Raw genomic sequence first — 14668 nt, forward strand, 5'->3', positions numbered from 1 at the left:
ATTGATCTACCTGAGAGACAAGGACCAACCTTACTGGTGCATGGCCTGCTACTTTCAGTTTTCACTTGATGGCTTGTTACTCAGATTTTCTTATTGGGCTATGACTTTGCTCTTGTCTTTCTGATTCTCAAGCAGTTCTCTGTTCTTACACATTTTTTGAGATACCTCTAGCCACTGGGACTTATTTATACCTTCAAATACCTCTAAATTGGGGGGCTTCTAATACTTGGAGAAGCTGAGTGACAAAAGCAAAGTATGTTGAGCCCTTTGGTGTCCAGTGCACACGAATCTATGGGAGTCTAGATATGCTAATCCTCTAGAACATTCTTTAGGAAAGCAGCAGTATGCTCTCAGGTCCCTGTGTGACCTCACCTTTGTCAGCTTTGTCGGCTTTTCTACTGCTGGTCTGAGAACAATTGGAAACTCCTGGAATAGATTTCTCATATCTAATTTCCTTTGTCATTGTTAGTATACTAGTGGGAGTAGGTTTGATGGAAATATACTCTCAAACATTAATCAAAACAGTGCTTTTTATGGACCATCAGGATGAAGTACCAAGTTCAAGGAAAGTTCTGCACGAACTGGTCAAAGCCAGCCAAGTGGAGCAAGAAGAAAGCCAAGCAGAAGTCATTCATTCCCAGCACCCTCAGCACCTTTCTCCAGGACAGGGTCACTTAGTTTTGGTAGGAGAAGGGATGACCTGAGATAGCTGTCCCATATTCCCTCAGAAAAGAAGGGGCCAGGAATATTGGGGAAAGATTATGGGTGTCACGGGGCAGTAAGGAGAGTGTAAAGTGAATAAGTAAATAGATATTAATACAAAAATATTTAATTATTTAACAAAATGGCACAAAATGTATTGTTATAGTAATTCTAGTGTATACACAGGCAATCAGTTTAACACCCAGATAGACTAGATGTTGTAAACTAGGGTGCCTTTGTTATTGACATAAAGTATGCACGTTGCAAACATAAATAAAAAAGAAAGATGTTCATCCCAAAGATCTATTATTCTCCTCAAGTCTAAGTGTTTGTGGTCACCTTCACCAGAATTCTAGAGACATCTGTTCATCCATGTCTCAGGGCTCATCCAAAACACAGACCTGAACCAGCTGTGGCCAAGTGTTCCTGTTCTGCCTCAAGCTTAAGAGACACTGGAGGGGCAGCCCTGGCCTTCAGGTGGCAGCCATTCCAGGTCCTCTGTCAGCTAATGGAGTCTTCCACAGAGGCCTGTCATCTCAAAAATAGAAGCTTGGGTATTCCAAAGATTGGGATGCCACTCTACAGTCATGATGAGTTGGTTACGTGAGACCATAGAAGTTAACTAATGTCTGTATGACTGTTTTCCTTATTTGAAAGTGAGTAATGAGATCATCTGAGGAGTGGTTGCTAAGAATAAAATCACTGATTAACATGAATGATAGGACTGTACAGAGCATGGGCTTAATTTTCTGCTTCCAGTGCAAAGAGCTGGGAGAGTTCAAAACAAAACCAATAGAAACAACAGGAATATTAACAACAACAATTTTTAAAAAACCTTCTTAGTGCTGGGATTACAGTTATGTACCAACTCTGGCTAAGGTTTGTATGTATTTATAATAAACAAACAAACAAACATCCCTATTCCAGTTCTAGCAGTTGCCTCAGAGAGAGCTGTGTGACACTGCATGCTGCTTCCTTTCCCCAGATAGCTCAGGTCTTCAGTTCTCTACCAGGTCAGCTGGACCTAAGACAGTGTAGTTAACCTTCTTACTGCCATGGTATGATTCTGCAACAATCCTTTTCTTGGTAAAACTGAGCCTGTATAGAGTAAGCCCCTTGTTGTTGGATCCAGGATACTTTAGGCCAGCAAACACACAAGCCACCCTTAGTGAAAGAGAAAAGGAAAAATCACATTGCAACAATATGTGCCATCATTGGAAGAAAAAGCCCTCATCTTTGAAGCCATCACCTATCTTCCCCTGATTTTTGAGCTCTGCATATTGATATTGTGTGGCTCAAGAAGGTAGTGAAATTCAGATGTTTTCCCAAAGAAGACATACATGATTTTTCACTCTTTATCTGTGAGGTTAGGGGGTATTATAGCACAGGTTCAGCAAAGCCAGCATAAGAACACAGAAGCCAGAGATGATAATGCCAAAGAGAAAGCATCCTGAACTTATAGACACATTAAAATTGAGGTTTCATCTTAACTCAGGTCATTGCACTCCCAGCCCCACCCTCTGAGTCTTTTTTTTAAATTTTTTTTATTACATATTTTCCTCAATTACATTTCCAATGCTATCCCAAAAGCCTCCCACACCCCCACCTCCCCTACCCACCCATTCCCATTTTTTGGCCCTGGTGTTCCCCTGTACTAGGGCATATAGAGTTTGCCTGTCCAGCGGGCCTCTCTTTCCAGTGATGGTCGACTAGGCCATCTTTTGATATGTATGCAGCTAGAGACAAGAGCTCCGGGGTACTGGTTAGTTCATAATGTTGTTCTACCTATAGGGTTGCAGATCCCTTTAGCTCCTTGGGTACTTTCTCTAGCTCCTCCATTGGGGGCCCTGTGATCCATCCAATAGTTGACTGTGAGCATCCACTTCTGTGTTTGTTAGGCCCCAGCCTAGTCTCACAAGAGACGGCTATATCATGGTCCTTGCACTAAATGCTTGCTAGTGTATGCAATGGTGTCATCATTTGGAGGCTAATTATGGGATGGATCCCTGGATATGGCAGTCTCTTGATGGTCCACCCTTTTGTCTCAGCTCCAAACTTTGTCTCTGTAACTCCTTCCATGGGTGATTGTTATCAATTCTAAGAAGAGGCAAAGTGTACACACTTTGGTCTTCGTTCTTCTTCAGTTTCATGTGTTTTGCAAATTGTACCTTATATCTCAATATATTAAGTTTCAGGGCTAATATCCACTTATCAGTGAGTACATATTATTTGAGTTCTATTGTGATTGTGTTACCTCACTCAGGATGATGCCCTCCAGGTCCAACCATTTGCCTAGGAATTTCATAAATTCATTCTTTTTAATAGCTGAGTAGTACTCCATTGTGTAGATGTACCACATTTTTTGTATCCATTCCTCTGTTGAGGGGCATCTGGGTCCTTTCCAGCTTCTGGCTATTATAAATAAAGCTGCTATGAACATAGTGGTACATGTGTCCTTCTTACCGGTTGGGACATCTTCTGGATATATGCCCAGGAGAGGTATTACGGGATCTTCTGGTATTACTATGTCCAATTTTCTGAGGAACCGCCAGACTGATTTCCAGAGTGGTTGTACAAGCTTGCAATTCCACCGGCAATGGAGGAGGGAGACATAACAACAGATCCTGAAGAAATCCAAAACACCATCAGATGCTTCTAAAAAAGGCTATACTCAACAAAACTGGAAAACCTGGACGAAATGGACAAATTTCTGGACAGATACCAGGTACCAAAGTTAAATCAGGATCAAGTTAACGATCTAAACAGTTCCGTATCCCCTAAAGAAATATAAGCAGTTATTAATAGTCTCCCAGCCAAAAAAAGCCCAGGACCAGACGGGTTTAGTGCAGAGTTCTATCAGACCTTAAAAGAAGATCTAATTCCAGTTCTGCACAAACTATTTCACAAAATAGAAGTAGAAGGTACTCTACCCAACTCATTTTATGAAGCCACAATTACTCTGATACCTAAACCACAGAAAGATCCAACAAAGATAGAGAACTTCAGACCAATTTCTCTTACTAATATTGATGCAAAAATACTCAATAAAATTCTCGCTAACCGAATCCAAGAACACATTAAAGCAATCATCCATCCCCCTGAGTCTTATATTTGCTGTGAGTACAGCATCATGGTACAACCCGCAACATCCTTATTGCTCAACTTTGCAATTTAGGAAGACAGATATTGCAGAAGTCATGGTTATGAGGCTTCAATGTAGTAATGTACAGTCCAGGATGACCTTTGCTCTATGATGCCCACTTAAATTGTCTGGTTGTATTTGAGAACAGGACCATGTGCAAGATAATGTTTTGAAGATAGGACAGCAAGTTTACCATTTATATTTGCCCTGTAGTTGATCCCCTATGTTTGAAAGAATAGGGAGTGTTCCTTATAAAAGATAGCATTGTAAACCAGAGATTTTGTGAAGCACATGGATATATATATATATATATGTGTGTGTGTGTGTATATATATATATATATATATATATATATATATATATATATACATACATATATATGTATGTATTTATGTATGGAAAGAATGAAAAGAATGACCACTATCAAGGAATGCACCATTAGCAAATATCATCCAGGTTTTATACAATTAAACGTATAGGAGAAAGATATTTGCCTCTGTGATACAGGAAATCCCTGGGAAATTGGAGTATATATCATATGAATTGACTCAGGTGGCATATTTATTGTTGAGAAAAATCTACTACATCCACAGTCCCTAGAGATTTGGGGCTAACAAAATCTCTTAAGCATGTCAGAGTCCTAACCAATGTTCCCCCTCAAAAGCACATGACATCTAATGAAGCAGTTAGAATTCTCCAGCTTTGGAAGGAGAGGTTTCCAAAGGGGATTCCATGGGTCCATGAGAGGCTCCATGAGAGGCACCCCAGAAAAGGACCAAGTTGGGGAGAACTAGTTAGCAGGTAGATCATGGCAGTTGCTAGTGACATCATCAGTAATGCCTTCCTTGGAGAATCTCTTGTATCTAGGAGAGAACTAGAATCTTCTGTGTTGTCACCTGTGTTGTGGTGACAGCAACTGCCTGTGGTTCATCACTTCTGTTTACTCTGGGTTCACCAGCAGGAATGTTTTCCTGGCTGCTCAGGCTATGTCAGAAAGAGAATGGCGATGAAGGAGACACCAGACCAACAAAGAAGGAAGAGGGAATCCTTTCTCATGAAAAAGGAAGAAGGAAATCATTCTGGAGAAGGCACAGTGAGTCCTGGGCAGAGTTGGGGATCTTCCTGGTAGAGGTAGGCTTGAGCTGGGACTTCCAGGAGTAGGTCTTACAAGCTGAAGCCTTGGACTTTGCCAATGTCAAAGAGTCAAGAATTTCTGATGATTAGTTTGACAGAGCCAGGAATTGACAAACCTGCAGCTACTTTTCTGGGAGCTATTTAATTTCAATTTGAGTGGCAAAGAATGCCAGGAGTGGGCACTATGGGAATATCAGTGTGTTATTCCTTTCATGGAAGGGAGTTGAAACACTTCATCTTCCAGATTACTGTAGGTAACTTGAGTCTCTGATGAAAAGTACAGAGAAGGATGCTTCCCTGTTCATGTCATGTGGTGAGGACTCAGACACTTTGGATTTGAAGACACTCGATTAATTAGAGCTTGATAGTGCTAAGCACTATGAATTTCAGGATTTCCCTGAAACACATCTGATATGACCTGACAATGTTCCCCATATCTTTATGTCTGAGGCAAATTATAGATTTCAGGGCAAGGGGTCCTGTAATAGGGAAGTGTGGCATATGTCTGACAGTGGTGATTAGGAAGAGGACATAGCTTAGCAAACCAGCTGGAAGATAGCTTTTCTGCTCTTTTAGGGATTCACCCTGTCTTTACCTTTTCTCTCCCTCAGTCTTCTTCTTGGGACTCTGAATGGTCTCCCCTGCCCTGGGCCATCAAGTATGCAAATTCATTTGTGTTTATCTATCTGCAGGGTCTGCTAGAAATACTTCAACCCAAAATTCCAACATCACTAATCAGATATCAAATATAAATAAAGTTAGAGAATTGAAATTGGATATGAGGAAGATCAGCAATGACATGGAGGAAATGTGTGGAATCCTGAACGTTTACATGTATGAGAATTTGAACTACAGGTAGGAATTATGCCCAGTACCCTGTTGCCTGTATTGTGCCATCTGTTAACCCAATTTCCTTCCATGAATGGAGTGTGTCATCTCCCATCATTCAATTAAGTTGCCCTGACAGGTGTTTAATTGTTGGATAAACAAGGTGCTGTGTGTTTATTATCAACTTCTTTTGTACTTGACCTTGGGGTGCTTGCAATCTGATTGTTGCTGTCAACAGCTGGAAGGACCTGCTCACACTTGCTGCATCTCAGTGTGTGAATGCAATGCCTGCAGGCTATCACACCTTTACTCTGATATTGTTCATCATATTCTGAGTGATGGCACCTCTCTGGATTTATTGGCATTCTAATTGTGTCTATGTGTGTGAACTTAGCTGTGTGTGTTTTGTTCAGGACTGAGGCTCTGGGACCTTTGATGGTGTCTGAGGATTTGTGTGATGCACAGTTTGCAGGTCCTGTTGGTGTGAGTCCATAGAGGTCCAAAGTGATCACCAGGGAAGTTTGCTCCTGGTGTTTCCTGGTTGTCACACAGGAATCTTCTGGGGGAGGAGGTGTGATAAAGCCTTTCACCTGTAAATAATAGTTGTGTCCTCTGGGAATTCACATAACAACAGGAACCAAGGAATGAGAATCCCTGCCTTAAAAATGAGAGGAAAGTCATTACAGATACCTATAGGACCCTTGCCTGTGGCACAGTGTATTGGAAAATTGTCATAGAAGTAATCTATTCCATCATGCTTGCCCAGGAAGCTCTTGAAGGTCAGCTAGCTCCATTAGGTCTCCTTGCTCTGCTGTCCTCTGCCCAGGATAGTAAGTTTAATTAGCACCTAGGGGACCCAGTTTTAAGGAACTAGGATGTGGCATGCAATTGGCTTGGGTAGTCCATGATACAGCCTTTTTGCACATGATTATTGAATCCTCAGTTCAGCAGATTATTTGCTTCTTGGGCCATGACCTAACACAGGATGAACACTGAATTCAACATCATTAAATCACAACATGAGAAGACAATGTTGGATATGGATAAAATGACCCAGTCCATAATTGCTTCCATGAAGTTCTCCGAGGAACTGTTAAAAGATAACTATTCCTACAGGTGAGTCAGTGACACAACTGAGACCCCCAGAACTAGGCAGGAAATGCTTCTGTCCTTTTAGGACTTTGAAAAAACGCAAGGCCTCTGGTTCTATGTTATCTTTTTTTTTATTTAGGAACCCTGCCCTGAGGCAAGGGTCTTGGATTTGTACCTCTTGGACTCATTTGTCCTAAGTGTGAAAAGTGTCCAAGACCCTCCAATCTTTATTCTTCCAAATTCAAGGACCTCTACATAGAAAACTTTTCCACCACGCTGGGAATATCCAGGAACCCTGAACCTCTAGGGTTCTGACCACAGATTAAAAGATCTAGGATTCCAGACAAAAATGGAAATAGTGTACACATGTTGGGTCAGCTCAACTCTCTCAGAGGAGATAAGCCCTCTCCCTGCTGAAGGTTTTATGGTACCACAGACCTATAATCAACCATGAAGAACATTTCCTCTTCTGTGATGTACAGGGTGCACTCTTGGTGTCAGGGCTTTCAGAAGTTTGTTGAGTCCTGTGGAACATGGGCGGTATCTTGATTTGACCTGCCTCTGTTTGCTGCTGCTATGTATACTGTAGACTCTTCTGCGACTGTCTGGGGTTCAGGGCCCTTGTGGGACCATGGGACTTGTAGTAGTGGCAAGCCAATGGAATCTGGCTGGGAATCACCAATTTTTTTTTTTTTTTTTTTGTGGATCAGCATCAAGCAGAAACACCGCCTCCGTGAGTGCACTCAACTAAAGGAAAAAGTGAGGATATTACCGAATGAGAACAGAAAGGTGCTGTTGGAGCAGGCTGGAATGCAAGTGTCCCGTGGGGAAGAAAAGAGGTTCTGTGAGGAGGCCAGCAAGAACATCTGTGCCTCAAGTGCCAAGGAGCAGCAGGTAGGATGATGTGTATCAGAGGCAGATTGCCCTCATGTCTAACCATAAACATAGACAATCCAATGCACAATCCAATGCAACAGTCCACCAACTTCTCCAGGCACTCACCTATGTCTCCTCCAAGTGTTTGTTTATGTGATCATCTACAGGGCTCTCTGTGGAGGTAGCTTGGTTCAAGAAACTGCATGTTTGGCATGCAAATGTTCCTGCTCTGCTAGAATCAATAAGGGTGATAGGTTGTTTACACATCACAACACTACATGCATTAAGTTTGAAGGATGCTGTGTTGGAGCCCTTGTTGAGAATAGCAAGAGCTTTGAAGGAAGAAGTAAAGGCCTGTAGCTCATTTGCTTTACAGGGATCTTGTGAGATTCTAGGTAGGAAATAGTTTGCAGGGATGACAGCCTCGTGTAATTGACAAATAAGTGGATTTCATTGCTGTCTTTTGGTGGCTTCTCTATTCCCCCCTTTCCCCTCTATCTCAAAATGGTCTCTGCAGGCTTCATATATCTTGGTTCACACTGAGAAGTCCTGAGTAGCATATTGTCAGTCCCATTTTCTTTGAGTGCTGTTGGAGTGGTCATTCCTGGGCCTGAGAGTCTGGAGTTGTCTGGATGACCAGAGATGACAGAAAGGCTTCTCACAGGCTCAGTTTTGGTGTGTGATTTCTGAGGCTTCATGAAAAAATTTCTTAATATATGCCCCCAATTCTGACCAAGAAGAGTGTTCTCTAGTGATTTTTGTTAGATGTTTTTTTTTTCTGTCCCCTGTGACAGGGATTCTCTGTGCAGCACCTGCTGTCCTGGAACTCACTCTGTAGGCCAGGCTGTCCTTGAATTCAGAAATCTGCCTGCCTCTGCTTCCCAAGTGCTGGGATTAAAGTAGTGTGCCACTATGACCTGGCTTCTCCAGGGCTTTTTATCCCTCTAAAGTAATCACAGAGTCGTTGGGTCTCCCTTGAAACATCTCCTCTGCATAGTCTGAATTATCTTGGTCCTGAACCATAACAGATACCTCATTATTTTGTGCTCAGTTATGATTTTATGTGAATCAGTCTGTGTGTGCTTCTGTGTGTGTCTTTGTCTGTGACAGTGTGTCTGTGTGTTTCTTTTTGTGTATGCATTGTTTTCGTGACCTGTGTCTCTCTCAGTATGTTGGGAGGCCATTCAGTGACATCTGAGTTGTGCAGTTATTCTCTATATTACTTCTTTGAGCATTGGTCTCTCAATAAAAGTGACATTTCCTGTTTTGTTCTGTCCAGTAGTCTTTGCATCTCCTGTTCACTATCAGGTAGCACCCCCTCTCACATTTATTTCAACAAATTGATAAACAACACAGCTATTTTAAAAATAAGTGTTAGATTGCTTCACTTTCCCTGCATAGATTTATCTCCCTGGGAGATTTGGGTTTGTCTTATTGGCTCCACCATGAACATGCATAGAATCCTACCGTGCATCCCTCTGCTAACATGGTTTTTGTAACTATATTGTGGGCATGGCTTTGTTTCAGGATAGATTCCTTTTCATAGTTGGCACAGTGCTGCATTTCATAAATGTCACAGCACGTTATTTCACCAGCTTTCTTCCTACTGATATTGAGGAAGATTTAATATCACATGAACTGTAATAGGTTGAAAAGTTCCTGGGTAGTGACCAAAAGTCACTGTCTTCCTCTGATGCTACCAAGGAACCAGTGTAGTTGTAGGGAAGGCTATTGAGAGAGTCAACATGGGGCTTGCTGGAGGCTTTTCTTAGGAATCTCTTTCTTGGGAATTTGGTATTGTGCTGTCCAGGTTATCTGTGCAGAGCTTGTAACTTCCTGGTAGTATCAGAAAGCATCTGCATAAAAAAATTTTTGAAGAGGAGTTAATTACAGATGAGGGCCACAAAGACTGCCTGAGTCTAAGAACCTTATACTCATACACATCAGAGGTCCCAGTAGCTGCTCATGCAACAGGAAATGTGCTGGGCGACAGTAATATTTTCATTGATTTGTGTTTGTGTATCTCTATGTGTGTATTGTGTGGTGTGTATGTTTTTGTTCCTTGTGTGTGGTGTGTGTGTTTGTCTGTGTGTGTTTGGACCACGTTTGGCTGAGCTTGTTTATACTAAAGTTGTGTATTAGTGTAATACTAGGTAATTTTGTGTTTGTGATATGGGTGCTTGTATATACAAATGTGTGTGTGTGTGTGTGTGTGTGTGTGTGTGTGTGAGTGATTGTGCATGAATACACCTGTGTGTGTCTCTAGAGGTCAAATTTAATGAGAAATACACTCTGAGGTTTGAGTTTGCACCTATGAAATATCAAATACAGCACTCCAATTATTCTTCATGCTCACCTAACACCCAAGAATAAAAGGACACAAGAATTCTTGTAGGGTCAGATTTCTAACTGACTAGAGACAAAACTATTGATTCTCATTGAAATCTTTAGAGCAAATGTAAGGGATATGGTATATGGAGGTAAGGAGGACATTGCTGTATAAAATCCTTGTGTTTATGACCTTTTTCTGCTCTTGGTGAATTGTGAAGGACCACTGGAAGGTCAGGTGGCTCACTGTGTCTTCTAAGCATTCCAGGTTGTTTTCCTCATTGCCTGCCACCATTACATTTCCTGCTACCTCTGCTCAGTAAAGCTTTGCCTTGTAGTTTGTCTTGGATTTTACTCATTGAGAGATTGAGTTGCTTGGAGCTGAACTTGCATCCAGCAGAATTCCCATAGCTGTGGAGCAAACCAGGCCTGCTTCAGGAGCCCATTGAGGGTCTTGATAATCTAAAGTACTCACACTATCTTATCTGTGTAGCATTCAGCAGGACTGTTCTTCAACATCATTTTCTCAGAGTTAAAATCAGCCTCAGTTGGGGTTGGGAGAAATGAGGACCTTCAGACGGTTCTGGTAGTATAAAATTGGTTATGTCGGTTAGAAGCCATGTTCTGAAAGTAGAAAAGAAGTCCTCATTGACCCAGTTCTTCCAGAACAAGTAGGAGGTATCCACAGAGTCTAGGGTATTCAGGGCTGGAGTGGTCCTCAGAGCAGCCCTGAAGGAGAAGTTATCCTGATGTCCATTTGCTGAAGAATGAAACGGTACTGTGTGGTGCAGCCCTTCCATGAACTCAGTGTGAGATAATCCATGCAAGCTTTTGTCCTTCAACTAGTCAGCCTTTTCTTACTCAAAATAGCCCTGACACAATCACATTCTGGGGAGAAAATGGTTCCTTTGGATCCTGTTATAGACAGTTCCTATTACTCTGGGCTCATACCTTTGGACACCAAGTCAGTTAGGTGATGGAAAATGGAGATCCTATTGAAAGAAATTGTTTACTTTGGGACAAGTCTGAAACAGTGAGCAAGAACAAGAGACTGGTCCACCACCAACATGTGAGCATAGGCTGGGAAACAAACCTATTCTACACAGCCTTGGGAACCTGCTGAGCCAGATTGGATAATAGGACAAGAACCCTGATTCCCAGACTGGTTTATGAGTGGAAAGCATATCACTGACTGCGCTGCCTATATGCTTTGCCCACTAAGTACCTTTCCCATTCAAGATTTGGTTTTTTATGCCTCTAAAGTTTCCTGGGAGATTTTTATATTTGTATTAACCCGGAAACTAAATGGGGCACTGCAATACAATATGCTTGTATTGCATAAACACAAATAGGTGTGTTTGAGAGTGTGCCCTACAATAGTCATAGATGTACAGGGGTGTTCTGTTTTTTTCATGACCATCACTTTTAAGGTTCATTGCTCGGCCTTGGGAATATTTTTATTTAGCAAACTCTTACAGATTCTAGGACCTATGAAGTACCCATGGGGTTTTGTGTTGTATGTTGTCTCTGGTTATTTGGAGATAGAGGGATTGACAATAGGAAGCTTGTGAGGTTCCTGCACTGGAGAAATAATCATAGCCTTCACTTCAGTTCAGGGCATGCTCGCACCCCATAAGGAATCCACATGGTTTTCTAAGTTGCACACATCTCTCTTGGACTCACATTCAGACATTGTTCAATTGTTATTACTCAATATAATATACCCGCACAACTGGGGAAATGTGGTGTTTTTTTAGAACTCCAGTATAATGTGTAGTTGACAGTTCAGTTTCTAGCAGTTTTTAAAAGGTGAGAAACAATTCCAAGCTCAGGTGTTCTATGACACTTGGGATGCACGGTATGATCTCAGCTGATAGGTCATGTTGGTTTGTCCAGCTGAATAGAGCTGTTCTGGGAGGGACAGCTCAATTGACAAATGCTTACCAGGCCTTTGTTTCTTCCTTCCCTAAGTCTGAAATAGTCCAGCAGAAAGCAGAACGTGGCACAGACCACGACATGATCTCCCTCAAAGAGAAGTGCTGGAGGAGGAGCACTGAGTGTGCACAGGAAATACACCACTGTTGCCTCTCATCCCTAATAACCATGGCTGTTATGGGCTGTATGCTCCTCCTTTATTTTGGTTTCTTTGGTATGAACAGGCCTTAATTTCATCTAGCCTCTGACCCAGGAAGAGTGCACATTTAAAGGGACTCAGAGAAATGCTGAGACACATCAAGAGCTGCTGGGCATCCAGGAAGAATCTGAGTGCAAATTTCTCTTTTCCTGATGGGTCATCATGACTAATTACATGGAGATCAGTCAACAAAATTGTAAAACCTTGGATCCAAGTCTACAACATGTGTTCTGCTTTGACTTGGGAGGCCATATCCTTCAGACCCACACTCCAAAAGGAGAGTATTGCTTAAATTTCTCCTGCAAAGATTTTTTTCCTGCAGGAACTGCTTTTCTACTTAGTTGCCAAGGACAGCCACAGGCTATAAGTCTGTGCTACAAAATAAGCAGACTAAGAATTTTGCTTTGCACAATTTTTTGGTTTGATTTTGGTTTGAGTTTTGATTAGTTTAGTTATTTGGTTTTTCTTGTTTTCATTCGAAGTTTTGTTATTAATTGGTTGTTTATTTGTTCTTGTAATTAATTTGATATTTTGATAAGGCTATATACAGTACATATTGACTGTCAGCTTTTAGTTACAATTGAGTACATTGCATTTATTCTTATGACTAACACAGTGATCTCCAACTCTTCACTCTTAAAAACCTTGTTATTTCAGGAGTGATCATGAAATCCCACAGATATCAGACCCAGATGGATCTCTGCATTCTTCATGGGACTTGGGCTCCATAGTTTCTTCACAGCCAGACTGAACTACAAAGTCCATCATACATTCAGTGTGGAGAGTGTGTCCAACTCTCTGGATAGGAACTTAATGTTGGAAAACTTACCCATGCTGCATCCTTGTTGTCAAATATTTAGCTACTGTGAAAATTCTGTGGATGATGATGTTGAACACATTAATGGCAAATACATCAGTATTTCTGTAATAACTCTCATTAATTAAAAGCATAGTCTAAGGGAATAAAAAGCTCTCAGAAAACACAGCAGTATATGCTTCAGCTTTCCTTCAAATATAAAATCACTGGTAACTGCAAGTAGAGATAATAAATTCCACAATCTGTTTGGGGACAGGTTTCTCTACGGGTCCTTCAACATTCATTTTATTACTTTATGATTCACCTGTGTCTGCCAAAAGACATCATTCAAAAACAATGAAGACTGCAATTAGGTATCATCCTATAAAATCCTAACAAATGCTTTTTATTTGATATTTTCTTTACATACATTTCAAATGTTAAACCCTTTCCTTGTTTCCTCTCTGAAGATCCCCTTTTTTCTACCCCCAACCCCTGCTTCCCAACCTACCCACTCCCTCTTCCTGGCCCTGGCATTCCCATTTACTGGGGCACAGAACCTTCACAGGACCAAGGATCTCCTCCCAGTGATGACCAACCAGGCCTTCCTCTACTACATATTTAGCTAGATCCATGAGTTTCACCATGTGTTTTCTTTGGCTGGTGGTTTAGTCCCAGGGATCTCTGGAGGTACTGGTTAGTTCATATTGTTGTTCCTTCTATGGGGCTGCAAACCCTTCAGCTCCATAGTTCCTTTCTCTAGCTCCTTCACTTGGGACCCTGTGCTTTGACCAATAGATGGCTGTGAACATCTACTGCTGTATTGGTCAGGCAGTGGCAGAGCCTCTCAGTAGACAGATATATCAGGCCCTGTCAGCAATCTCTTGTTGGCATCCATTGTAGTGTCTGGTTTTTGTGGTTGTTTATGGGATGGATCCCCAGGTGAAGTCTCTGGATGGATATGAGGTGTCCTCCTGCCTCAGCACAAATTTGAACACAAATTTGTACACATGCATCCACACACAGGTATAAGGCACACCAAACAGGCACTGACACTATAACCTAAGTACATTATGAATCCCTTTGACCTTTTCTGGTCTATGCATCTTTTATCTGTCTTTAAACACAGACAACATACCTGACATACCACTTTGTAACCTGTAGTCTCCCCTCCCCCAGCCTGAAACCTGCTTGCTCAGGGGTGGAGCTTCTCGCTCAATCATTCTGCCATGCCCACTGCTGGAACCTGCTTCTTTGCTGTTTGGAGCCCTGCACATTGTCACTCTGCTATTGGAACCCAAGATTAATTGGCGGGAATACGGGCCCCCTTTCCCTGCTTTATAGTTGCATGTGGAACAGTAAAATTGAGCTTTGATCAGAATGACTGTCTTAGCTACATTTCTTTATCCTGCCACCTAGCCCCTCTTCTCTTCCAGGTTTCCAAAATGCCTTTCCAGGCTAGAACCCATGTTGTCATCTGCTGGCCGGACACAACAGTAACCTCATGTACTAAAGAGAAGTTCTTTAAGTCAGACATGATGGAACATTACTGATATCCCAAGACTCAGGAAAGGTGTGAAAAGTACAAGTCCAGGGCCACCATGAGCTACATCATGCTATTTCCAAACAAAACAAA

The 14668-nt window shown here is 41.8% G+C and overlaps 1 protein-coding gene across 3 annotated transcripts in view; it reads left to right on the plus strand.

Moving 5' to 3' along the window:
* The window catches only part of Gm10410 (predicted gene 10410), a 61942-nt gene extending 48734 nt beyond the window's left edge, over positions 1 to 13208 (plus strand). The window contains exons 4-9 of one of the 3 annotated variants that reach the window (XM_017316315.2): positions 4803 to 4937; positions 5671 to 5833; positions 6791 to 6922; positions 7097 to 7106; positions 7731 to 7792; positions 12894 to 13208. In XM_017316315.2, the coding sequence (XP_017171804.1) occupies positions 4803 to 4937; positions 5671 to 5833; positions 6791 to 6922; positions 7097 to 7106; positions 7731 to 7792; positions 12894 to 12987 (596 nt within the window). In that variant the 3' untranslated portion in view covers positions 12988 to 13208. Of the gene's footprint in view, positions 1 to 545; positions 1003 to 4802; positions 4938 to 5670; positions 5834 to 6790; positions 6923 to 7096; positions 7107 to 7608; positions 7793 to 12893 lie in introns of those variants that run through there. The other 2 variants (XR_003950940.1, XM_006518190.1) reach the window with 2 other exon arrangements.
* The last annotated feature ends 1460 nt before the right edge of the window (positions 13209 to 14668 follow it).

The sequence above is a fragment of the Mus musculus genome, chromosome 14 (assembly GCF_000001635.26).
Source record: "Mus musculus strain C57BL/6J chromosome 14, GRCm38.p6 C57BL/6J".
Taxonomy (NCBI): Eukaryota; Metazoa; Chordata; class Mammalia; order Rodentia; family Muridae; genus Mus; species Mus musculus.